This window comes from Peromyscus eremicus, chromosome 5, assembly GCF_949786415.1.
Source record: "Peromyscus eremicus chromosome 5, PerEre_H2_v1, whole genome shotgun sequence".
NCBI lineage: Eukaryota > Metazoa > Chordata > Mammalia > Rodentia > Cricetidae > Peromyscus > Peromyscus eremicus.
The window spans coordinates 11085891-11112837 of NC_081420.1; the positions used below are offsets into that span (position 1 = coordinate 11085891).

Below are 26947 nucleotides of genomic sequence, written 5' to 3' on the forward strand. Positions count from 1 at the left end.
CTGGCTAAAGGTCTCTCCGCTTGGGCCACTCAGCTCCTGATGTTGTGAACTTGCTGCCTTGTGTATGTCTGTGCTCAGCTTCTCTCCTGAATAGCCCTGCAGAACACTCTCCCACTCACCATTTGCATTTTTGAGATAAGATCTCACTCTGTCACCAGGCTGGCCTGAAACTCACTATGTAGCCCAGGCTGGACTTCCAACTCCTGCGTCGCCTGCCTCAGCTTCCTTAGTGCTGGGATTGCAGGTGTGAGCCACTACTCCCGACTAAATCTCCTTACTGATTTGATGTTTCACTTTTGTTTTTACTAATTACGGCCAAGTTGCTGACTCCATGCGCTCACTGGGCAGTGGCTTGGCCCATCCTCCCAGCAGTAGCTGCCTCTCCTGAGGCCTTCTTGCCCTCTCCTTGCAGAAACCCAGTGTACTACAGCACCAAGGATATGCTACAGCACCGGGGATGTGCTGCAGCACTGGGGATGTGCGCACCTGGGCTCATGCAACCTTCCCATGGAACCTGGCACAGACCCTTTGTGCCCTTGAGGAGGAATAAAGGCCCCATTCCCCTCTGTCATTGCCCTGAGACAGTATCACCAGGCTCCTTAAAGTAAATAAAATGATACCCCGACCGACCGACCCCCTCCATCCCTGTGGCATGCCTGGAGGGCACTGGCTGGTCGTGTGATATTCAGTGTGCAGCTGTTACGTAAAGACCTCTTGTGGTTGCATAAGCTTCCTGGACCATCCTTTATCCTACCATGTTTTAATTGTGTGATCTGGAGTGAGAGTCTGTGGAGGCTGCACATGGCACACAACCTCTTAGGATTGCTGTATTAAAATCAAACCAACCAGAATCTAAGATTAATTAAAGACACTTGTCAGAGTATGATGATCAGGCTAGCAGTACTTGCCTGGCTGGAAAAGGACACATCACACATGTCCTCTCAGGCTCAGCTCTGCAGGCCTGAGGAAAGACAGACTTCCTTAAAGGGGCAGAGCATTCCTCCGCCCTTTTACTGCCTCAGTGCTTTACCCTAGATGTATACAGACATAAAAATAAGTTAGTTGTTAGAGTTTTTAGACAAAGGTAAAAGCAGATGCACACGTATAGAACCAACTGAAAAGACAGGGCAGTACAACTCAAGCGGATTGTATTACCTCCATGTGTCTGTTGAGTCTGCTGTTCTCAACAGGACTGCTCTCATTGGTAGGCCAGGCCAGTGGACACAGAGCAGAGGCTCCAGAAAAGCAGTGTGCCTGTGTTGCAGCCCTTAAAAGGAGCCTGTCTTCCCTGGACTGTGCTCTGTGCACTGCCCTGTAGTTGGAGTGATCTTCATGCCAGTACATCTGTTCTGTATTAGCCCCATTCTGTTCTTTTCCTTAGCACAGTGAAGCTGCTTTTCAGAGACATGGGGCTCATGTGCAAGCAATGGACATGAGCAGACTGCACGCACAGACGTTCTCAGAACAAAACCAGAAGATGGGGCAGGAGAAATGGCTCAGTGTGTTCGTTACTTTTCTGTTGCTGTGACAAACCACCACAGCCAAGACAGCTTATGTAAAAAGTGTTTAATTTGGGCTTACCATTTCAGAGGGTTAGAGTCCATGAGGTTGGAGAAAAGGCACAGTGGCAGCAACACCTGAGAACTCACAGCTTGATCCACAAGTAGGAGGCAGAGAAGAACACACTGAATAAATAGCAGGAGGCTTTTGAAGCCTCAAAGCCTGCACCCAGTGACACACATCCTTCAGGAAGACCACACCTCCTAATCCTTCCCAAACAGTTCTACCAACTGAGAGCCAGGTATTCAATATATGAGCCTATGGGGCTGTCCTCATTCAAACTACCACACTAAGTAAAGCACTTGCTGACTTTGGTCATGTGGATCTGATTGCAATCGTTTTTGTTTTTTAAGCAGTTATAGCAGCACATACTTTTGATCTCAACACTGGAGAGATTGGTCTTTGTGGTAAGCATCAGGCCAGTGAGAGACCCTGTCTCAAAAAGGTGGAGGGTGCCTGAGGAGCAAGAGCCAGGTTGTCCTTTGGCCTCCACATACACACATACATATGTACACACACAGGAGCCAATTAATAAGAAAGATGCAAGCCCATGAGCAGTCCACAGTTCCCAAGTCATATCTAGTCTGCAGGCTCTCTTACGTCACTGGCTATCTAGGGAAATCACCCTGAGAAATCCAGCATGGACACAGCCTCACAGCTCCTTCACAACCTCCCCTCTAAAATCTTCCTGATCCCCTGCCCCACACTCCTGTTCTAACCCGTATTTAGAGAAGGGGATCAGAGTACAATTACTCTTTGCACACCTGACAACTTTCACCAAGTTTATGTTGAGTTGCTTCACAGGACATTGTTTTCACAAACAGCTGTGGTTTGTGATGTCTCTTAACAAGCCAGGCTAGACACAGAGCCAGGCCAGATTTTGGGAGGCCGGCACACTTTCAAATTTCCTCCCTGTTTCTGAAGTGAGCAGGTGGCTGTGCTGCCATCTGTACCGTTGCCCATTCTTCCTTGAAGCTTGTGGCCACCTTCCTTTGGGCGGATGCTTTAACTCTGGGCATGTGAGGTGGTCGTCTCTTCCTTTGTGCACCGTGCCTTGCCCTATGCATCACGTATGCACTTAGGTGTGCACAGGCACACACACAGTAAATACAGCCCGTACAACTCTTGGAACCTTGCAATTCAGCGGTCTTTGCTGTATTCACGGGGTTCTGCAGCTATTCCTGTCTAATTCCAAACTTGTCATCACCCAAAAGGAACTCTGTATAAACTCCTGCCTCGTTCAAGGTTGTGGGCTTTCTGTTTTACAGTGGAGGCTTCTCAGTTACACACGTAATCAGTGAGTGCTTGATGCGTAGGAAAGCTCAGAACAGTCTGTCAATGCCAGTCTCTTGGTGCCTGGGAGCACCGTGCCAAGATGGAACCATGGACGGTCTCACGGTGCCTGTACTCCTACGGCTGCTCTCTGATACAGTCCTGCCAACACTGTCCACACACAGGGCTTTGCTCCTGGCCTCCCTGCGTCCTCACTCTGCTTTGTCTGAAACGGTGGACTCTAGCTGTCTATGGCTGTGTAACTGAAGACTGGGTCAAAGTGTGTAGAATCAGATTTACAGTCTCTAGAGAGCCTAGCCATTTCTCCCGAATCACATAGGCTCTGTAGCCACCCGACTCCATAGCCCGGCACATCTACCATCACAGGAAGGTCTGAGTGCAAAAGAAGAGTTCACCTCAGAGTACAGTGGGGGCACATAAGCTTTGTCTCCTAGAACTCTGAGTGGAACTGTGGGTGACAGGTACTTGTGGAGGCAGCAGAGGTCTCTCCTGGGGTCTGAGTCTGGATTGTTCTACCCCTTTCTCCCTGCAGTGCATGAACGAGGGCATCGCGCTGACTCAGGCACGCTACCTGGACAAGGAAGAGAAGTGCCTTCCTCCTCCAAGGTTGGTTAATGTCAAAGCACAGTGCTACCTCCCCGCTTTACACTCTGAAATGTGTCATGGTGGGAAACTGGAAGGACTATTGCAGGATAAGAATGACCTTGAAGTACAGCACATACCTGAGTTCACCTCTCATCTAGATGCTTTTTGTTTTAACTGAGAAGCATCTGAGGACTCAGTGTCCGCCTAGGTGACTCAAAGGATTATCTGGCGACCCAAGAATGAACTGATGACATCCTCTTGGCAGTGTGTAATAACAACTGGAGTCCAACTGTAACTTGTGCCATGGAGACACTAGAGAGGGAGCAGCCTGGATGTGGTCACCTTCCCGGCTGCACTGGTTGGATTCTGGATGCATCATCCTGGGGACACCAAAGCTACCTCAGGACTGCCAGGCAAAGGGGAAGATCAGGATTTTTGAATAGGCTGTAGAGACACAACTCTGATCTCAAAGGGCCTACACTAATCAGAGGAAGTGGACACCCTGACCACCACAGCCCTGGGTCAGAGGTCACAGAGGAGACTGGAATGATGCTGAGGCTTACTAGAACTGGTGACACCCTGACCTGGGAGAGTCAAGTGCAGACAGTCCCCAGCTTCTGATGCTTTCCCCTCAGATTCACCATGATGGGAAAGCACTCCCACCAGAGCATTTGATTGCTCGTGTTAGTAGGGTCTAATAGCATGACATACAAAGTACATTTGCTGTCTGGGACTTTTCCACACTGTAGGCTAATGTCCTGAGCGCATAGGTATTACTGTGCTCCGGCTGAGTGTGGTATTTGTAGATTAGATTGCTAGAGGGTTTGTTGGCGTGTGGTCCCACCCTGGGCCAAGCAGTATCTGCCCAAGAGGACCCTGGTAGGTACCATGATCTTCAGCAAGTGAGACACTAATTGCCTGGGGTGTGCAGTGGCACAACCTGGAACACAGAGTATAATATGCCATGGACTAGGAGCACAGACTCCCTGTGGGTGGAGGGGTTCTCACATGCAGAAGGCCAGATCGGAACTGAGCTCGCTGAAGTCGCTGCTCAAACACCTTACAGTTCCGACTCTGTCCTGTCCTGTGCCCACCTTCCCTGTGCTTCTGTGCTTCCTTCTCGGGGCACAGGATTAAGACAGGAGACAAGCCTGTTCTGTTTCCTTGGTGACCATGCCTAGTGCTTAAAGCCAGTGCTGGCAGAGGACAGGAGGAGCATTGCCTCATCCACCTGTTTCCTTGAAAATGTCTGCTTTGCTTTCTGACGTAGGCATTCATGTTTCAACTGAATTATTAAATAGGAGCAACCAGGCAGTCACTGGTGTGAGAAATGTTGACTTCCTGCTCTGGGCCAGGACTGCTTAGAGTGGTAGGTTGTTGAGAGGACTTGGTTTCCCAGCCCCAGTGGCTGCCTCAAAACAAAACACTCGGACTAGATGCAGGTGAGTGGGGACAGTCAGGAGGCATAACTTCTGCCTGTGGCCATAGAGACCTCTGTTAGGCCATGGATCCCTCTCACAGCTGCTGCCTGCTGCTGCATGGTAGGAAAGCAGTGGCGGGTGGAGGGACCAAAGGTGGGCTTCCTGAAGAACTGTAATGGTCCCCAGCACCGGTGTGTGTCCCGCCTCCTCACTGTGCCTTGTCTTTCTCAGCATCAGGGTTGTGGTCACGGTGGAGCAGACGGAGGAGGAGCTGGAGAGGGCTGCGTCCACCATCAGGGAGGCCGCCCAGGCTGTGCTGCTGTAGGCTGCGGCCCAATGCTTCCTGCCACATCACCTGCAGGCAGAACCTCTCGGAGACCTCCAGCTGGCCAGGGAGTGGAGTGCTGCTGCCCGCGCTGCAGCTGCAGCTTGAGTGCGCAGCTGTAATCAATGGATGGTTTTTTATAAGAAGACAGATGACAGCATAGAACTGTATTTACATTGTGCCGTTTGGCCCGTTTGGATGCTTTACTATCTGCTATTTACATTTGTTTTCATTTAAAGTGGAGCCTCAGTTTTCCTTCCCCCATCTGTGGTAATGAATCCATAAGCCTCCTCCGTATTTCATAGAAAAGGACTTAGCAGCTAAGAGGAACTCGCCATGTACCACAGTTACTGTGGGAGAAGGAGTCAGCTGCGTCTTCCCAAGTCCCTCAGGTGGCGCTCAGTGGTGGCTGCTGTGTGGAGAACACTTTCTGCGAGTTAGAGATTTCATAAAGCGTATTCGAACCCTAGAACCTTATTGCACTAGTTACTGAATGTTATCATTTCACTCTAGTCTGAGCTTCACTAACAAAATATTCATAGTGCTTCCTAAGCAATAATCTGAATCAAACGTTATTTTATTTTTGTGTAATTGACTTTATATTTTTATATATTCTCTGGTCGGTTTTGGGAAGAGGGTTATTCTGGCCCCCAAATCATGCCCTGGGTATTTTTGAATATGTCAGATGTCCTTTTTCATGGTGGTTTTGTCCAGGAGCAGAGAACTGTGGGCTTTTTCTAAGCTGAGAAAAACGAGAACTTCTTTTCATCCTATAAATTCCAGATGCCTCAAAAACAGGAATGCTCTGAAAGTGACTTCCAGGCTGTACACTGGCTGCTGTTCTCCTTGGCCACCGTGGTGAATGGTGGAAAGGCTTGTGATGTGTGCCACGGAGCGGGTCCATGGAAGGCCGTCACCCTTCCCTTGTTGCACAGGCAGAGGAATCAGGTCATTTAAACGTCGTTTTATGATGTGCATTCATGTTAACAGTGATCAGCATCTTTTTAAGTGATCTGTGACATTTTTAATGTTTCTATTTCATACGTGCCTTGTGATTGCTGCTGCTGTGAGGGTACGGTCCTGTCGGGGATGGGTCTGTTTTGTTTTGGTTTTTAATGAAATAAACCTCCAAGAGCCTATATTCCTGAAAATGAATCTGTTTGTATAGCAACATGTTCAGCCCAGCAGTCTCTCTTTTAACCTTTTTGCAAATCTGAGGCAGTATTCTTTGTGCCTGTGTGTTTTTCTTTTGTTTTAGAGAATAATTTAATTTCTTAGTCCCATCTCCCTGCCCAACCAAAGAGTATATACTGTCTTAAAATTCTTAGGTTCCTACTACTTTAAACATTGGCTGCTTAGGACTATAAAAATGCTGGGGCAAGGGTGGGAGACTTAGTTCAATGGGAGAGTACTTGGCTAGAAGCATAAGGCCTGGGTTTGCTGCTCAGCTGGGGAAGGAAGCCTGACTGAGTGACAGCGACACACAGCTTTCAGAGAACTTTACAGACAGCAGTTGATTCTGTCTGCTGGGAAGAAAAGGTCCAGAGACAGCAGGTCACCTGCACTCCTGGCACCTCTCCCGTTGGTGGGCTCCCTCCAGCTTCAGCAGGGCCTACCTAGTACTCACAGGAAGTTCAGAGTGCAAGATCCATGTAGCCCCTAGGTCAGACCCCGTTACTGTGTGAGCTTCTGGAAAGACATGAACAGACATCTGTCCACTTCAGACAAGACACCAGCAGAAGACCCAAGAAACTAAACTGTGGTGGCACAGGCCTTTAGTCCCAGAACTCAGGAGGTACAGACAATACTATCAGAAATTCAAGGTCATTCAAGGGCCTGGGCTACATGAGACCCTGTCTTAAAATAATAATTATTATTCCATCACCCAGGAGGCAGAGGCAGGTGGATCTCTGTGTGTTCAAGGCCAACGTGGTCTACAGAGCTAGTTCTAGGACAGCCAGGGCTATACAGAGAAACTCTGTCTCAAATAAAAAGAAAGAAAAAAAGAAAAACCAAAGAAGCAGTTCACTCATGTCTAGCTTGGTAAACCAGCGACTTCACTGCAGTCATCTACAAGTACAATGGCAGACTTAGGTAACTGTCAGCTGCTGTATATCCTTAGGGAGAACGGGGCCTTGTGAGCCCAGGCCCACCTCCATGACAGGCTGACTGTGAGCGGCTCAATTTTCTGTGCTCTCATGCTGCTAATCACAGCTGCTGAGGCCCAAGAGGACAATGACCATGTCATTGATGGGAACATCACATCCACTAAGACACATACTAGTTCTCCAACAAGGAAAGGAAAAAAAGGTGGTGCAATAATGGAGAGTTACCACAGGAGAACCTGAAAACTCAAGAATCTCAACAGATTGCCTGGAGAGGACCTGGGTTCAATTCCCAGCACCCCCATGGCAGCTTACAGCTGTCTGTAACTCCAGTTCCAGGGGACCCAACACTCTGGACATGCATGCAGGCAAAATACCAATGTATATAAAATAAAAAATTTTTAAAAAAATCTCAACAAACTCCAAATTAGATAAGTCAAAGAAATACTAGGTACAACCAAGTTAACCTACTATAAGATAAACACCGAAGTCAGCACATACAAAAGACCAACATTCAAATAAGGCTAAGTTCTCTGGGGAAGGGGGTGGGTAAGAAGGCATTGAGATGAACTAGTCAAAGTACTGAAATGAAAATTTGGTCTGCCAAGAGTTCTCTACCCAACCAAACTGTCAGTAATGGAGCTTTCCCAGATAAAGACAAAGAATTGGTGGCCTGCCTCATGAATTCTAAGAAAGTCTTTCAGTGTGGAAGGATGGTACCAGATGGGAAATCAAATTCAAACAGATAAAAAGCAAGTACAGAGGCAATAAAGTTTGCATAGTTCGGACAGTGACAGCGCATGCCTTTAATTCTAGCACGTGGGAGGCAGAGGCAGGTGGATCTCTTGAGTTCGAGACCAGCCTGGTCTATGGATTGAGTTCCAGGACAGCCAAGGCTGTTGCACAGAGAAACCCTGTCTCAAAAAACCTAAGTTAATAAATAAATAAATTGTAGATGGATTTTTTTTGGGGGGGGGGGTCACAAAAATGACCGAGAGACTTATTATGGAAGCTCCCACTAAAGCTTAGGCTTGTCCCACTAGCTCTTATAACTTAAATTAACCCATTTCTATTCATCTACATGTTGCCTCAGGGCTTTTAACCTCTACTCCATCTTGCATGTCCTGTTTGCTTTCTGTGTCCTCTGGTGTCTCATTACTAGATTCATCTCCTCTTCCTCTCACAGAACCTCTCCTGCCTAGCTATTGACCATTCAGCTTTTTACTAAACCAACCAGAAGGCACCTTGGCAAAGACACATCTTCACAGTGTACAAAAAGATTATTTCACATTTCCCCCTGACAAAGCATTTATGTAATTATTCTTTATCAATAAAAACTTGAGAATCAAATATGAGTCAAGAACTTGAATGATCCGAAAGTGACCAGTGATGACCTCTCATTCTTCAATCCAAAAGGGCTGAGACTATCTCCAAGCTCTGCTCTACTACTTCCTTTGTCTCTCTATCTGTCCTTGGTCCTCCAAAACCTCTATGGCTAATTTTGGTCAGCTAGTAGCTAGCTCTGCCCTTTGATTCAAAGCAAACTTTATTGCCAACCTCAGGAGCATGAGAATGCAATCAAAATATTCCACAACAATGAACAAATAAGGTCGGTATAGAAATTATCAGACTAGAGGGCTTAATGTTGTATAAAATACTAAAATGTTGGTTTTCCATATTAAATCCTTTCCTGGCTTTGTAATCTTTGTTTTAATTACTTTCTTGCTGGTTGTTTTAATGATGCACCCAAACCTACATTGGATTAATATTAACTTAGTTTTGATTAAAAAGAAAGAGAGCCGGGTGGTGGTGGTGGTGCACGCCTTTAATCCCAGCACTCGGGAGGCAGAGCCAGGTGGATCTCTGTGAGTTTGAGGCCAGCCTGGGCTACCAAGTGAGTTCCAGGAAAGGCGCAAAGCTACACAGAGAAACCCTGTCTCGAAAAACCAAAAAAAAAGAAAGAGAAATGTTTTAACATAGCTCCCTCCTTTGTGCCATAATGGTCGTTTTTGTTACATCTCTGTCATATAAAAATGTCAAAGAAAAATGAATAGTTAAGAATAGAAAAATGGATAATAATAAAAAATGAAATAAAACACAAAAAAACCCAAACCAAAACAATAACACAAGATATAAATCAAAACCCACAAACCAAAACCAAGGAAACAGGAAACAAACTCCCTATCTTCAGGTCAAAGTGGATCAGTATCCATTTCTGAGAGATGAGCACTATCCATGTCTGTCACAACTGAAGTCTGAGCAGTTGCCCTTCAGCCGTGCACCAGCTTCTCCGCAGTGTGAGGAGGGGAGCACACTCCAGCCAGCATTCTATAAGAACGGAGTCTACAACTCACAGTGGCTCCTGGTGAGGTCACAGCCCCAAGGCCAAATTCCTCTGGTCCACCCAGCCCCTCAGTCCTTCATCCGTTTATAAAATAATCATTCAGAGGCTTAATATTGTTTACAGTCTGTATGGCCTATGGCAGGCTTCTCGCTAGCTAGCTCTTACAACTTAACTCAACCCGCAACTATTAATCTATACGTTGCCATGTGGCCGTGGCTTACCAGTACTTTCACATCTTTCTTCTGGCAGTGGCTGGCATCTCTCTCTAGACTCTGCCTTTCTCTTTCCTGTCTCTCTCCTAGATTTCTCACCTGCTTCTAAGCTGCCTTGCTATAGGCCAACGCATCTTATTTATTAACCAATGGGAACAGCATATATTCACAGCGTACAGAAAGACATCCCCCAGCAGGACATGATATTTAAGATGGATCTGAGGAAGGATGGAAGCCTACCGTGGTATGACCAAATGGAAGAAAGACTGTCCCAGGTAGAGAGGACAGTGAAGAGCAGTCAGTGAGGTCAGGAAAGGTCTTGTGTGCAGGGCTCTTAGGGAGGTTGACTGGAGTATAGTGAGTAGATGAAGTACTAATACTAATACTGCTAGTACTAAGTACTACTACTACTAATAGTAGGTGTGGTACTGATATGGGATAGCTGAAATCATGCAAAGTTTGTAGGCCATGTCAAGCATTTGGATCTCGTTTTGATTTTTAATTAATGAATAAAATACTACACCAAAACTTAATTTTTAAGTTAACAAACATCTCATTTAAAAACAACAACAACTCTTAGTCCCTTCCTACAGGGGTTGACGTGCAGTCTTGTCTCCTTCACCAGCAGGGACACAGCCTTCCAGGTTCACACACACGATAGTGCCAGGCTAGAGAAAGGCCGGGCAGAGCAAGTCCTCGGGATGCAGCTGACCATACTTCCAGTGGTGAGGAGGTGCCGGGCCGCACACTCCCATCAAAGCCTCTGCCGAGAGCCCAGCATCTCTCCTCTCCACCTGCCTGGACTTGGACGGTCACCATGAGCCCTGCGCCTCCGTTCCCCATCTGCTAAGTGAGAATTCATCTTTGTGTGATAAACAGCTGTAAGATGTAGGTGTAGAACTGAGGACTCTGGCCACAGGGAAAGGAGGTAACCTGAGAAGGAGCTCTGTGCAAATTTCCAAGAGTATGTCCTGTAGAGGTACTCCCCTGCCTCAGGGCAGTGGGAGGCAGATTCTGTTCCAGCTTCCCAAAATCCAGGCTTCCATTGGTTGCTCAGCCCAGGGCGCAGCAGTAAGATCCAAGGCCAGGTGCCCTTGTTGGGCCTGCAAGGCTCTCTCTACTGCCCTCACAGAAAAGCCACCTTGGCTGGGCCTCCTGGAACACTGCTGAGTAGCCTGAAGTTACAACAGCCCCCACCGCCTCCAGCTTCCAGGGTGCAGGACTTCTGTGTGGTGGCCACCACTTGGCTTTTCAAATCCCTGCTGCTCCACAGAATGTGGACCCTTGGTTCTACCCTAGGGCCGACACTGGGTGAGGGGCTGCTGCTGTGCTATCGTTTTTTCACCCTGTCTTTGTCACGTGGTGCCTGGGGGCCCCCCTGGCTTCGTTACTGTTTACAATTTTAAATTACACAGGGAGCTGAGAGATGGCTCGGTTGGTAAAATGTTGACTGCACAATCATAGGCTTGACCGCCAGACCCTCATAGAGGAGGGCAGGTGATTTTTGTCTATCAACAGTCTGACCCCATAAACATCTTCAGGTTCAGTAAGTGACCCTGTCTCAAAAGTCAAAGGTAGACAGAAACTGGGGCAGTAGTCTGAGGTTGACCTCCATCTTCCACACACACCCATACATACACATGTAATGTTTAAAAATAAACATCCAAATAATAATGAGGTATGAATAATAAAAGTTGAAAACCTGATTTCTACCCAGTTTCCTTCCCAGGGAATAGCTGAGCTGGCCATCCTGCAATAACATTTCATGAGTTCATACATCTCTACCCACATTCAAAGGGTGTTGGAAATAACATCCACAGTGTAACTTCATTATTCAGACTTAATGTAGGAACTTGATCTCACCAGTAAGGCATGTTCTCTGAACCCTGGCAGAGTGTTCTGCAGTTTGGCTGTAGGACAATTTATTTGATCAATTTTCTTTTGTAGATATCTCAGTTTCTTTTTAATGTTTTCCTACTATGAAGAAAGCTAAGGGAAAAAAAAAAAAAAAAAAAACGTCCCTGGGCACAGAACATCATGCAGATCTGCAGCAGTCTCTGTGATGGGTGGTCCAGGTCTGCACAAACTGCAGATGCTAGCCGGGCAGTGGTGGCACCCACCTTTGATCCCAGCACTCGGGAGGCAGAGGCAGGTGGATCTCTGTGAGTTCAAGGCCAGCCTGGTCTACAGAGCTAGTTCCAGGACAGCCAGAGCTAGACAGAGAAACCCTGTCTCAAACAACCAACACCAAATAAGCAAAACTGCAGATGCTGGTTCCCTCTGTCCATCAGTTCTCCCTTAAGTATTACTTCTATCCTGTGTTGAGTCTCTTGCTCACTCACGTTTCCCTGTCTCTCTTCTCTTGTGCTCTGTGATCAGTCAGTCTCTCCCACGCTCTATGTCCAGTCTTTCCCTCTCCCAGCAGTTAAGAACACCAGCTGCTCTTGTAGAGGACCCAAGTTTGGTTCCCAGCACCCACATGGTGGTTCACAAACCATCGCTACCTCCAGATCCAGTGGCTCTAACTCTCTCTTCTAACCTCTGAGGGCACCAGGCATGCACAAGATACCCATACATACATGCATGCAAAACTGCATAGACATAAAATAAAATAAGTCTTTTTAAAAGAATTGTCCCTACCACAGGGTTAGAGAAAGGCTATGTCAGGCCCTCCCCCGTTCTGGGGAGCCGTGGTACTGTATATGCCTCTGTCCCTCTAGTACACTGTGCGGCTTGTCCTGGACACTATATAACCATATTAATGAACAGACAAAGCAATAAGATCCACGGCCTCAGGGATCCTCCTGTCTCTATCTCCCCAGAACTAGGACTACAAGCTTTTCTAAAGCCTTGGTCCTAGCACTGGGACTCAGGTCAAGATGTTGCCCCGCACACACTTTATGAACTAAGCCATTTGGGTGCCCCTCTTTTCACTGTTTACATTTGTTAATGTTACTAATTTCATTCACTTTTTTTTTTTAAGTTTTTTCTAACTCACAGCTGGTCAAAGTGACAAGTATAAGTGTTTGTGGGGTGCTCAGTCACACACAGGACATCTGTCTTACATCCCCCTTCCTCCTAAACCCAGAGACGAACAAATAACAAATCTGTAGCTTTGCTTCGTGTGACAATGTCTTTTGTCCCTTCCCTGTGTGTGTCTGAAGTAAGTGTGGGTGCCCACATCCCACTGAACACATGTGGAGGTAGAGACTACTTGGGGTGTCAGTCCTTACCTCCCGTCTTGTTGAGACTGAGTTTACTTTTTGCTGTTGGACTGAGAAAGCCAGGCTAACTGGCCCACAGGCTCTCAGAACTCTGACTAGCTTCCATCTCTCCATAGAAGGGTAAGTGCATGCTGACGTAGCTGGCTTCAGATGGGCCCTGGGGATTTGAACGTGGGTCCTTAAGCTTGCCTAGTAAGCGTTTTACCTACTGATCCATCTTGATGGGGCCCTCTTCATTTTTGTGTTTATTGAATTTATTAGGTTTACTTAGTGTGTGTAAGTTTCTGTCCACACTCAGAAGCTACCAACCATACGTGTGAAATCAGAACCCTTGGGAGTCAGTTCTCTCCTTCTTCTGTGTGGGATTTGATGATGGACCTTAGGTCATCAGCCTTGGCGGCAAGTGCCTTAACCCACTGAGCCATTCACTGACCCCCCTTTGTTTCCTCCCTCCATTTTGGAATGATTAATTTTCTCAGCTATAGAAACTATGGCTGACAGATTTTTTTTTTTTTTAAATCACTTATAAACTGTGCCACTGACTTCTGGTATTCATGACTTCAGATCTTCTGTCCCTCAACTGGTCTTCCTCTCTAGGCACTGCATTAATTTCAGGCTGTTCAGAGATTTGTTTGTTTGTTATGTATTTAGGCTGTTAGTTATTTTTGGCAGTTGAATTACTGTGTGTTTGGGTGTTGATTTGTTTCGGTTTATCCTCTTGGGCTTCACTTACCCTTAGAACTCTGAGGTTTTATGTCTCTGGCCAACTTTGGGAGATTGACAGACACCATTCATTTGGGGACTCTGGAGCCCCACCTTCTTCCCGTTTTCTTCTAGAACTCTAAAGATACGACTGTGAGGTAGTCTAGGTGTAGGAGAGACTCCCCCAGGTTTTGAAGGCCCTTGGTGTCTGTTTATTTTTACTGTGTTTTTCTCTACTGAGGATGTATCCACTGAGGTCGGCTTGAGTTTAGGCTTTATCTCCTGCCGTCTCCACTTTAACACTGTGTCTGTCCAACGAGTTTTTCATTTCCATTGTGTTTTTCAGTCCGACGATTTCCATATCTGCCAGAGTCTGTTTCTTTGCTGAGAGCTGGGCTGAGGCTGGTTTTCATTTGTCTCGAGGGAATAATCTGTTGAAGCATTCTTACTGTGACCTTCCAGTCCTCGTGAAATAATGTCAGCATGACTCATTTCAGTACTTGCATGGGTAGGTTTTTGTTGTTGTTTTCCTCACCAAATGTGTATTTTCCCTGAGTATCCGTAGACCGGTGCCTTTCATTGTATCCTCGACATGTTGGCTCTTCTGCTCGGGGCCTCTGGGTGGGACTCCAGGCTCCGCAGTGAACAGAGGCTCGCCTCTCTGGAGCGGAGGCTGGCTTCTGGCTGCAGCTGTGTCTCACGCTTCCAACACTGTTGTGTTGTGTTTTCCTGCTCATGTGATATTGCTCACCGGCCTGCTTTCTCTGGCATTCTAGGGCTCTTTCTGGGTCTCTGCTGTTGCTCTCTGACAGAACAGAAGTTGCTTCTCTGTCCCAGCTGCTGTGTGGCAAGGCCACCTTCTGCCTGGGCAGATGGGAGGAAATGAAGCCATGGGCCTATAGCCCCTCAGGCAATGAGATTCAAACAAAGCAAGGCAACAGTTTGCTTTGCTGATGCTGTCTCAATGGCTGGCTGGCCACTCGCCCAGTTCTGGAGAGGGGGTGGTCAGCCCAGCATGGGTTTGAAGACAAAGGAGGCCACCCCACTTTTGCCCTATTGTGGGGCTGGGGAGAGCGCCCTATGTGACTTTTAGAGGTTTCAGGCCTTTTTGTCATCCAGTCTGGGGTCTTCTGGGGGACAAAAGGAAAACACAGGCATTTGAGACCTTGTTTCACCTGATTCTAAGCACTTTCATGGGTCTGCCTTCTAGATGCCCAGAGTCTTGTACCATTGCCCGGGGATTCTTTCCAGGGCATTCATTTGTTTATTTTCGTCCTGCTTTTTTAGATGAGGTCTCATCTGTAGTCAAGGGGGACTCTGAACTGTGATCCTCCTGCCTCAGCAGCCCAAGTACTAGGATGACTGCAAGCAGGCATAGGCACGAATCTTAAATGGTCTTATTAATAAAAAAAACTCAGTGCCAGCTATTGGGGGTAAATTCTGAAAGATCAGAGAGACAGAACAGACCACAGCTAACCTCACCTTGCCAACTTCTCAGCTGATCCTTTTTCCTCAAACTGGAAGCCTCTAAGTCCTCACTGGAATGAATCTCAGCTGAACTGCTGCTCAAAAGCCTAAAAGCTTAAAAAGCCTCTAGTTTCTGGTCCTCAAACCTTATATACCTTTCTGCTTCCTGTCATCACTTCCTGGGATTAAAGGCATGTGTCCTTCCCAAGCAAGACGTGAGATCTCAAGTGCTGGGATTAAAGGTGTGTGTCACCATGCCTGGCTGTTTTCAGTGTGGCCTTGAAGTCACAAAGATCCAGATGGATCTCTGCCTCTGGAATGCTAGGATTAAAGGCGTGTGCTACCACTGCCTAACCTCTGTTTAATATAGTGACTGTTCTGTTCTCTGACCCCCAGATAAGTTTATTGGGGTACACAATATATCAACCACATGGGCCCTCATACTTGGTGGGCAGGTTAGTTTTAACTTGCCATAATCTAGGATTATCTGAGAAGAGAATCTCAATGGAGATCAAACTGGCCTCAGTACCATGTCTAGCAGGAGGCAGACTTAATCGTTAATTCATGTAGGAGGGCCCAGCCCACTGTGGGCCGCACCCTTCCTTAGGCAGATTGTTCTGAATTACCTACGAAAGCTAGCTGCGCATAAGTCAGCAAACACCCTCCACAGTTCCTGCCTCGTTTCTTTGGCTGTGAAGTGAGTTCCTTGGTCAGAGTTAATGGTGTGTGAACAGCAAGCTGACCTGCCTTCAGGGGGGCTGTGTCCTGTCTGGCTTGGGCCCTGGAACCCTGACTAGGGGTGACAAGAGAATGAAAGAAGTACAGATACACAGGCAACACAGGAGAGGGGTCAGGTGGGGTGTGCACACTCCATGGAGCGGCACCTGCTCAGGCCAGAACCCAGAACTGTTGTGGGGGATCCACCAGAGAAGACCACTCAGACACGGGTTCAAGCCAATAGAAAGTCTTTATTAGCCAGATGGTGACTACACTGGATATTCTAGACCTGAGTGTAGTCCCCAGCCTTTCTCAGGATGAGCTTTTAAGAACAAAAACCACAGCCTAGGTTAACACACCTCAGTTAGCAAAAACAGTTAGCCAGAAGCTGAATACAGAAGCAAGGTCAGTACATTTAGGCACTTTCCCAGAACTATGGACTTTGATGGATTAGGTCTTTGTTCTCATGTTGGTTGTGGTACTACCTTTGTGCTGGTTTCCAAGGCTTGAATGGTCTTTACATCATGGTTTTAGTTATGCTAAGGTCTGGGGGTCAGTTAGAGAACCTCAGTGTGTTTATTAGGTACAGCACATGGGGATTGGTTGGGTAGTCTTGGAGGAGATCTCTGAAAGCAAGCAGCCTCGCCCTGAAGACATCCCATAGCAGAAAGGCTACAGCTGCTATATTTGCACACACTGGCCAGTCATTTGCACTCAGAGCCCTGAGGGAAGCTTTGCCATCCTCTGAGCCTCGCTCATGGAAGGCTTTGCCATTCCCATCGGGCTGAGGCCTTGGAGTCCTTGATGTGGCTGTACTCATGCCAATAACACACACTCACTCAGGGTGTCACACACTCACTCAGGGTGTCACACACTCACAGTTCCCTCTGCTCCTTACTGCAGGTTCTTGCCTTGACTTCCCTCAGTGATGGAATGTGGCCTGGAATTGTGGGCCACATTGCCTTTGGTCGGGGTGTTTGTCCTAGCAACAGACATGAAATTGGAACGCTCGGCTTACCCTGTCTTCTGTGGCTGTTGAGACGACTCTGCACGAGGGACTGGATGGACCAGCCATTTGCGTTTCATGAACCAAGTTTCTCCTGTCCCCAGTGTGGAGTGAACTCTAATATCTGTGAACTGAAAGGATGGACATGATGCTTTCCGTACTCAAGAATATCAGAACCTTTCACGTTGTCGTCAGGCAGACCCCGTGTCCCTCAACTCTTGAGTAAGTGCCTCCCAAGGCTGTAGGTGAGACATAGTCTTTGTGAGACATAGTCCTGGTGAACTGGTGACCTGAGGGCAGGAAGCTGCTATTGTCCAAAAGGTAATGGCATTACTTTCAACTTAAACCCTCTCCGACACCTCAACAGCCATCCCTCTATGCACCCCATCTCACAGTCCTTCTACCCAGCTGCTTATCCATCTGCCACTCTGTCTGTGCCTTGCTGATCAGCTTGAAGGATTCTTTTCTATTCTTTGAAAGGATTAGCCCTTATTACCAACTAACCTGATATTCTCAGCTGAATAGACCAGTCAGTCTCCTGTCTGGACTGTCCCTCAGGAAAGACACCAGGATTTAACGTGCAGACATGATAGGTCTTTAACTCTCACTCTTAATGGCACAGTGACAGCCTCGGTGGGGTTTTAATATGCCTAGATGCCCAGATTCCTACTAAATTTCCTCCAACTCTCATTCCCTTTCCTCTGTAAATATTATGATGACTCTGAGATGTGGCTTTTTAAACGCAAACAGTTAAGTGAGGCAGTAAATAACCCCACGGTGCACAGCCAACCCCTCGGTGTGGGTTTCACAAAGGATCATACCAGCTAGGGTTTGTTTTCCTAAGTCTGAAGTCTACTCCCCAAAGGACACCCCGGTTTTGTGTTCAATATGTGAAATGCATAAGGGAGTCATTAAGAACTGGGTTTTGGTGGGGCAGCTTTGATTTGACACTTTTGAAATATGATCCGGGTCATGGTTGTGAATGGTGCAGAGCTCTCTTTGGGCAACAGCGTCTGGACTTGATTATATGAGGCCAGGTTGTGGGTGCTGCTATCCGGCCCTCTGTGACAGTGCTGCTGCAGCAGACCTTGTGCCCTGAAAGGCCTGGGGAACTTTGTATGGGTCCTGAATATCAGTACGGGTCTTATTCGTTCTTGACTTGGCGGTTTAGCGATCCAGTTCTATATGTCTGGACTCCACCGTTTACCTTGCTTCTTCATTGATGGCCTTCCTGCCACACAAATGACACCACTAGCATCTTGTCAGCATTCAGTGTCTTCCCTGAGGAAGACAAATGACATGAATCAATGAGTGAAAAGGAACTGGAAACTAACCTGCCTCAGTGTGCTTGGGTGGCGCCTACACACCTGTGTCTGGGGATTTCTTCATCCCTTTCCTCTTCCTCTGGTCAGGAGATTAACACAGTCTTTCCATCCACCCCATCCCCAGCTGCAGTCAAACAAGAGGGTATAAAGTGGCCCCTCCACACAGTCCAGCTGTAGGTACATAATGCTTTCTGATGGCAAGAATGCTGACTTTTCAGGGAGCCTGCCACACCTCAGGAGTCCACAGCCTTCTCCCACGTTGTTTCAGAAATCGTCTCTTATGGCTGCGTCTTGATGATCACGAGCAATGATATTCCAGGCATGTTTGGGTTTCAGAAGACAGCTGGGGGGTTGCAAGGGCTTTCCTATTTGTGAAGGATGCTGGGAAAACTCTCAAGGTTGAGAGTGAGTACAAGACAGGAACTTGTGGAGAATCTCATCCAGACGTGTGAGGGGGACCCAGTGGAGTCCTCTGTACTCCCAGACTTATCTTAAAATCGCCCATGGTATTTTATAGAGAGTGTATACCCATAGGGTAATGTCTCAAACTGTCCAACAAACTGCATCACATTTAAACTCCACAAACTCCTATTAAACGTAGGGAAACAGAAACAAAGTAATTAACCCCCCTCAACTCCAACAGCCAGACCTTGTTCTGGGCTCCGTTTGCTCTATTTCCTGCCTTTTCCTCTACTACCCAACAATCCAAAGCGCGGGAGGAAGGGGAGGGAAGGGCCACTGGAAGATGAAATCCTGGAGGAACAGCACTGCCGACACAGGCCCTCCAATCTCCCTGGCTTCTCCTCTGCATGGCACCCTTACCGACTCACAGAGTGACAGCCAGGAAGCTCCCCACCCAGCTGGCGGAGCCCCAATCCCTAGCAGCATAAGACAAGACCACAAGAGCACCCCCACCCCCACACCAGGGCATCTAGCTGAATTTGTGCCAACTGTCTCGGCCTGAGCTTCCTCATAAGCAGAGTCTAGGAAAGGAGTTTTGCAGGAAACCAATCTGGGAAACTCCTTGGGGGAAGTCAGGAAGGGAAGCACATCTAGGGGTTGGTGGCGAGGCTCCACGGGGCAGCTGGGGCCCAGTCCTGTGGAGACACTGTGTTCACAGCTCTGCCTAGGAAAGTCTCCTTAGGCATGTTTTAGGTACACTCCAACACCCACCTCAGGCCTCTCACAGACACACAACTACAGCTTCGGAGGATCTGATGCCCTCTTCTGGCCTCTGTGGGCACCAACACATCGTGGTGGCATTAAACACAGAGAGATACATAAAGAAAAAATAAAAATACATCTTTGAAATGTTATTTAATTAGTTAAATCAAAACTATCTGTGGACTGGGGATGGAGCACAGTCGTGGAGAGTTTGCATGACATGTTCCAAAGCCCTGGGTTCAACTCTACAGAAATCATATAGAGAACTCAACAGATAAAGCAGCCCCCAAGTGACCTGAGAATTGTAAGAGGAAACAAACCCTTTCCTCCCCGTGTTGATTGTGGTCCTGGTGACTTATCACAGCAACAGAAACTCTAAGACACAGGGTCTTGTTTTTGTTTTGGATTGGTTTCAGTTTTTCAGTGATCCTGCACTGTAGGTGTTCAGTGGGTGTGTTTTCCTGCTGTTAGTCGAGTCAGTAGGTGAAGAATCTCCACCCCCATCTCCCTTGCCCACCACCCCACAGGGCAGGATCACCTGCCTGCCCTGATCTGCAGCACAGACACCTGAACAAGATTCTCTGCTGATTTGTGCTTTGAACTTCCTCATTCTGCAATCACAATTTTTCTCGGGGAACATAAGTCATCATGTCATCCACTTAAACACCCTCCCCCCTGTCTAAATCCCTCTGCTTACTTTTTTCTGTTAACTCTGCTCTCCCCGAATGAATATCAGTTCCTGATATCAACCCCGAGTCTGTGCCTGCTTACTTCGGGGATCATCTGAAGTCTTTGGCAGACAGTGGCTCCTTGGTGCTGATTTTCTGGAGAGTCTCAAGTAATACAGGCCTGTTGGAGCATGGAGTGAAGGGTCGGGCGGGGCTGGCAGGCCTGGCTCTGAGGCTTCTCGGTCTGGCAAAGGTCACTAATTCTGGAAAGTGGAGAGGAGCCTTCCACACAACTAGAAGCTCTAAGGGTCTGGAATCAGAGCAGGATTTTCTCACCCAAATCCCTTCCCCTGTCTCCTGACAGGGGCCTTCTCCACCCTTGTCAGTCTCTGAGGGACAAGAACCAAAAACTTGGGTTACCACAGTCACTGCTGTCAACTACAGTTAAGGCTGAGGGCCTTGCTCCCAGGTGTTCTTGAATAACAATGCTTTGAAGGCTTCCTTCTTTAAACATTTTTGACATTTATGTAGTTATTGTGTGTGTGTTTGTGCATGTGTGTGGGCACAGTGGCAACTTGAGGGAGTCAGTTCTCTCCTTCCATCACCGTCTACTTCTATCTGAAGGATTTTCTGGGAGCTGGAATGATAGTTCAGTGGTTAAGAGCACCTGCTCTTCTTCCAGAAGCCCCGGGTTCCTGGGACCCACGTGGTGGCTCACAACTGCCTGTACCTCCAGTCCCAGTGGGTCAGATGCCCTCTTCTAGCCTTCTTGGGCACCAGGCACACATGAGGTACACATACATACATGTATGGAAAACCACGTACAATAAAAATGTTTTGTTTTGTTTTGTTTTCTTTCTTTGTTTGCTTGGTTTTGGTTTTTGGTTTTTCAAGACAGGGTTTCTCTGTGCAGCCCTGGCTGTCTTGGAACTCGTTCTGTAGACCAGGCTGGCCTTGAACTCAGAGATCCACCTGCCTCTGCCTCCCCAGTGCTAGGATTAAGGCATATGCTACCAACACCCTGCTAAAAATGTATCTTTAAAAAATTGTTTTAAAAGAACTTTCTGAATTAAATTGATTTTGGTTAAAGCTCCATTCTGAGTTTTAACAAAATATGGTGAACAAATGTTGTTTTAATGGGGAGCTAATAGTCCTGCCCAGTTACACTTAGGTAAGGAGACAAGAACTGGTTAATCTAATCCAGCACTTGGCCCACGACCTGCTGAGGTCTTGAGGGAGTTTGTTTAAGCAACCCTCTTTCTCAAAGCCAAAATATAAGTAAATTAAAATTCTTTACTGTATTGGGCAAATTTTAACAGATCCCGTTTTCCTGGTGGTACTGTTTTCAAAGGGAGAACAATGAATAAAATCTGTATATTTTACAAGCTATCAAAATAATTTACCTAACACCATCCCGGTGTAAAAACACATGTGACTGAGTGCCCAAGGGAAGCCACTGTGCATGTCTGCACCCGGAGTGGGAACCGCACTGTGCATGTCTGCACCCGGAGTGGGAACTGCACTGTGTCTCCCTAGCAAAGCAAGATTTTCACCATGTGAAAAATGGCTCAAGGTCACATTGCAAACTATCTAAGGTAGTATTTTAATGTAGGAGGCTGGGGGGGGGGAGAGGGAGGGGGAGCTGGAGGAGGGGGAGGCTAGGTGGAAGGGGGTGGGTCAGTTGGTGAAATGTTTAATGCGCAAGCTTGAGGACCCAAGTTCAGAACCCCAGCACTCAGGTAAAATGCTGACCAACATTTGGGAGAGAGGAGAGACAGCAGATGCTCAGCCCGAAAGGGAACATGTGTGCCCTTGCGGGAGGGAGGGTGAACATGATGAAAATTTATTGTATGAAATTCTCAACTAATAAAATTTTTTTTAAAGGTTTACAAATGGTGGGTACAGATGAATGCCTTTAGTCCCAGCACTAGGGAGGCAGAGAGGCAGGTGGATCTCTGAGTTCCCTGTCTCAAAAACAAAACAAAACCAAAACCAAAACCAAACAAAAAAACAAAGGCGAATTGCTCCTGAGGAATGCCACGGAAAGGCAGTCACTGCCTGCCACATGCACACAAACGTCCACACTTACAGACAAAAATAAATAAATAATAAAATATAACATAAATAAAGAAATAAGATCACTAAGTTAAGATACATGAGTGAGTGTTGTATTAAAATACTGGAGTAAATCTAGGGCCATGCTATTTACCAAGGTCTGGGCTGCCACCTGGGGCCCTATTGGTGTCCCAGGGTCCGTTGCCACTGGGGCCATGCAGATCTTGGTGGCCTTTGCCACCACCTGTGGCCATGGTGACATCCAGCCCGGGCTGCTGCCCCAACCATGTCTGGGTCCATGGTCCTACCACAGCTGGGATCTGTGTTGAAGTCTGTGTCCTACATTGCCACCAGGGCCTATGTGGAAGCCCAGGGTCTGGGCCACAGCCTGTGGCCTTGTTGGAATCTGGGGCCCATGCTGCAGCCGGAGCCATACAGATCTGGGAGGCCTGTGCTGCCATTCAGGGCCATGGTGTCATCCAGGCCCTGGCTGCTGTCAAGGGTCACGTCTGGGTCTGTGGTCAGGCTGCAACTGGGATCTGTGTTGATATCTGTATTCCGTGTCACCTCAGGGGGCCATAGGAACCATGCATGATCAAGTGCCAGACTGAGCTACTCTACCCCTCCCTGGCCCTGCATCTCACTGGACACTGCAGCAAGAGAGCTGGCCAGGGCATAGGGAAGCTGGCTCTGCCCACTTGCCTGAGGTGGGTGGCCCCAGTGGCCTGGACTGACCAGCCCAGCTACCACCCAGGCCCACAACCAGGCCTTGAGTTGGACTACCCTAACATCTGCCCCATCTAGAACTTGCTGGAGCCTGGGAAGGGATTGGTCCTGAGGAATGATAACGATACCTGCAGGATCTTCAGGATTCAGGATGACTTCAGGAGATCCAAGAGGAGTTCCGGTAAGGATCCAGCGAGGATGGTGTGCCAGAAACCAGAGGCCTTGAACCAGACCAGTGGCACATTGCAATGAATATTTGCTAGTAAAGCTGATTGGACAAAAGGGTATAATATGTGACACATCGTTCCCAGTGCCACCAGAGGAATGAAGAGGGGTTGGAGAGGCGGGAAAGAAGGAGAAGCCAAGATGTTGTGTGTGTGTGTGGGGGGGGGGGGGGCTGGTTTTGTTCTTGATTTTGTTTGTCTGCTTGCTTACTTGTTTTGGTTTGATGCTTTTAAATTTTCTTTTTGGAGGGGGTCCTGCAGGGACGAGGGGAGGATATAGGGGTTCTGGAGGTGAGCGGAATTAGGGTGCAGGATGTGAAATTCCTCAAGAATTAATACAGACATTATGTTAAATTTTAAAAAAGATATTGGGGTAAATTCAGTGTCTTTCCCATGGAATACCCACTGGGTGGCAGGTGATGGGGGAAAAGGTACATGTGAGGGTGCAGCTGAATCACAGTGCCTCGCTCCAGGAGTGCGGTGAAGCCTGAGTCCTGAGAAGCAGCCAAGGCCATCAGTCACGAAGGAGTAGTGACAGTAACCGTAAAGCAAGGCCAATGGGTTCGTGCAGATGCAGCTAAAGACTGGATAAATGAATAACCAGGGAAAAGAAGGAAGATTCTTTCTTACAAATCAACTCGATCAGTAAAGAGGACCAGGGTGGGAGAGAGGTACCATTGGGCACCTGGGGCAGTGATGACTCTTGCGTGGAGACTGACATCTACAAAACACTGGAAGAAACAGGATGTTTGTGTTTCAGAACAAATGTCTCCCTGATGATGATACTATACAGTGGGAAATTCTGCAGGTGCTACGGGCCCCTAGACAGGACCAAGAAACAGAGAAGTCTGTGCAATGGGAAGGCTAGTGGTCATGGTGTGTTTGACGTTCTTGCTGAACCCATTGTAACTGAAGAAAACATCAGAGGAGTGCAGTTCAGGCTCGTCCTACAGGAAGAACTGACCAGTGTGTTCCGAATGCGCACCAAGACCGGTGCGGGGAGGCAGGTGAGGAAGGACGGAGGAGAGTCTCAGACTAGAGCAGACTAAGGAGCCACGAGGACACAGGTGACTCTGGACAGACAGCAGGGAAAGTGGCAAAGCTCTCATTAGGTCTGTGGTTCATTAGCAGCACTGCATCCATGCCAGTTTCCTGGGCTTGTGCCTAGGGCTCTGTTATACAAGATGCCAGCACTGAGGAGACAGGAGTATCGGGACTCTCTGTTCTATGTGTATAACCTTGTGGTTGGCCTAACATTCCAGGGCTGTGTGTGTGCATGCGTGCATGCTTGCCTGTGTGCATCTGTGTGTGTGTGCATGCGTGCGTGTGTGTGCATGTGCAGGTACCTGGGTAGGACACGTGCTCCTGTGTGGGCAGCTGTACGTGGAAGTCAGAGGACAGCTTCAGCCGTTTTGAGCCAAAGGCAACTATGAAGGAGCAGTTACAGGAGAAGGCTTTGTCTTCATCCTCTTTCCCAAGGCAGGACTTGGATGGGTAAAGTTACACACGCCCCACCCACACCCAACCATATCCCCATACAATGAGTAAATAAATATAAAGGTGTTTTAAGTGCCTCTTCCCTCTGAGTAGGAACCACAGAGCTGGTATTAATCACCAACACACCCATGGGCCTGGGGAGGCACCAGGGCCCTATGTGACAGTCAGCCAGTCACCTCCTCTTCCACTCTCCCCTCACCCACCTCCCCACAACCTGCTGCTGCCTCTTGAAGCTCGGCTCTTTCCTCTGTCTGGTGCTTGCTCTACATTTTACTGATAAGCAAGCCCCAGTTCTAAACTGTCCACAAGATTCTCTTGCTTGGTGCCCCCCTCCACACACACACCTTGTGTATGAGCAACACATACGCTAACTAGCTGGTTTTCTCCTGTTATCTGGTTACTGTCAGCTTAACTTACAAGGCCATAACCCATTAGTCTAAGACAAAGAAGGGGGAAATATTTCCTTCCCCTCATGAACTAATCTGCTTAATCCACACTTGAAAGTCTACAAAAGCAGGCTGGAAACATGGCTCAGTGGTTAAGAGCAGGGCTACTCTTCCAGAGGACCTGGTTCAGTTTCTAGTACCTTCTGATGAAGGTGGTTCACAACTCCCTGACTAGGAAGGTTTGATGCCTTTGGTCTCCAAAAGCATCTGCACTCACACACTCCACACACCCACACCCCCCCCCACACACACACACTCACAAACTATCATTCACACACTCACAATTAAAAATAATAATAATAATAAATATTTTTTTTAAATCTGCCAAAATGTATGAGTTAAGACTGTCAGATGGGGGGCTGGAGAGATGGCTCAGAGGATAAAAGCACTGGCTGCTCTTCTAGAGGTCCTGAGTTCAATTCCCAGCACCCACATGGTGGCTCACAACCATCTGTAATGAGATCTGGTGCCTCTTCTGTATACATAATAAATAAATAAATCTTTAAAAAAAATAATAAAAAAAAGACTGTCAGATGGTACATGCCTGTAATCCCAACACCTGAGAGAGGCAGGAGGCTCCAGAGTTCAGATCTAGTCTGAGCTATATAAAAATATTCTATTTAAAACAAACCCTATTTAAAACAAAAAAGGATTGCCAGGGCTGTGTGTTGTAGTGAATGCTAATACTGCTCGAATGTTTCCTTTAAAATGGTTATGACCACTGAGGGGTGTAGCTTAGTGGCAGAGCACTTGGACCAGCATGTGTGAGGTTCTAGGTTTGATTCCTGGTCACAACAAAAGGAGAAGAAATCCTTTAGCCATCTGGTTGAAGGTGCATTGGCAATACTTTGGGGCTAGAAAGATAACTCATCAGTTAAGAGTGCTTGATATTCTTGCAGAGGACCAGGGTTCAATACCCAGCGCCCATATCCAGCAGCTTACAGCCTCTTATAACTCCAACTCCGAGAGTCCTCTCTGGCCTCCAAGGGCACCACACTCAGGTATACACACACTCACATAGGGACACATTTATATGAATAAAAATAATACAAAGCTTTTAAAAATGGTTATGATGGCGCATTTAAGATAATGTGTGCTTTACACCAATTAAAGCTGTGTTTTGTTTGTTTGTTTGTTTGTTTGTTTGTATCCTAATCTTACTGTGTAGCCCTGGCTAGATTGAAACTTGATATGTAGATCAGGGTGAGCAGGCTTGCCTCAAACTTGCAGACTTTGAACTGATCCTCCTGCCTCTGCCTCCCAAGTGCTGAGATTGCCAGCAGTCACCACCATGCTAGGCTGTGTTTGCTTCTGAGCTGGGATCTCACCATGTAGCCCAGGCTGGACTCAAACTCCAATCCTGTCTTAACCTCCCAACTGCTGAGATTATGTGTGCCACCACATCCAGTGAAGTTTTAGGCATATGTGTCTATGTGTATGTGTGGTGTGTGTACATATACACATCCACATGTATGTGAGTGTGTGTACATGTGTGTACACACATACAGAGGCCAGAGATTTATGTAGGTAATTTTCTTTATGTTGTATTGATATAGGATCTCACTTGAACATGGAGCTCAATACTTCAGCTGATTTAGCTAGCCAACTTGCCCCATGGTCTGTGTTTACTGAGGGCTGGGATGTAGATGGCTGCCATGCTTGCCTGGCATTTACATAGGTTCTGGAGACACAAACTCTGGTCCTCAGGATTGCTCATCAACTGCTTTATCCACTGAAAGCCCCCCCCAAATTAAAAAAAGAAAAGAGTCAGGCATTGAAGGGGCTCTAGCAGGCCCACACATGGCAAAATCTGTCTGCAATGTCTGCCATGCTCGGGCCTGCTAATGCCCCTTCTGGCATGGTGGCACTGGAGAGCTGGGC

At 47.4% G+C, this 26947-nt stretch overlaps 1 protein-coding gene across 3 annotated transcripts in view; it reads left to right on the forward strand.

The window, feature by feature from the left end:
- Positions 1 to 6323, forward strand: part of Sptlc1 (serine palmitoyltransferase long chain base subunit 1) — a 47814-nt gene extending 41491 nt beyond the window's left edge. Inside the window, exons 14-16 of one of the 3 annotated variants that reach the window (XM_059262935.1) lie at positions 3386 to 3459; positions 3927 to 3931; positions 5128 to 6323. In XM_059262935.1, coding sequence (XP_059118918.1) covers positions 3386 to 3459; positions 3927 to 3931; positions 5128 to 5306 — 258 coding nt within the window. In that variant the 3' untranslated portion in view covers positions 5307 to 6323. Of the gene's footprint in view, positions 1 to 3385; positions 3460 to 3926; positions 3932 to 5090 lie in introns of all 3 variants that reach the window. The other 2 variants (XM_059262934.1, XM_059262933.1) reach the window with 2 other exon arrangements.
- Positions 6324 to 26947: the final 20624 nt, after the last annotated feature.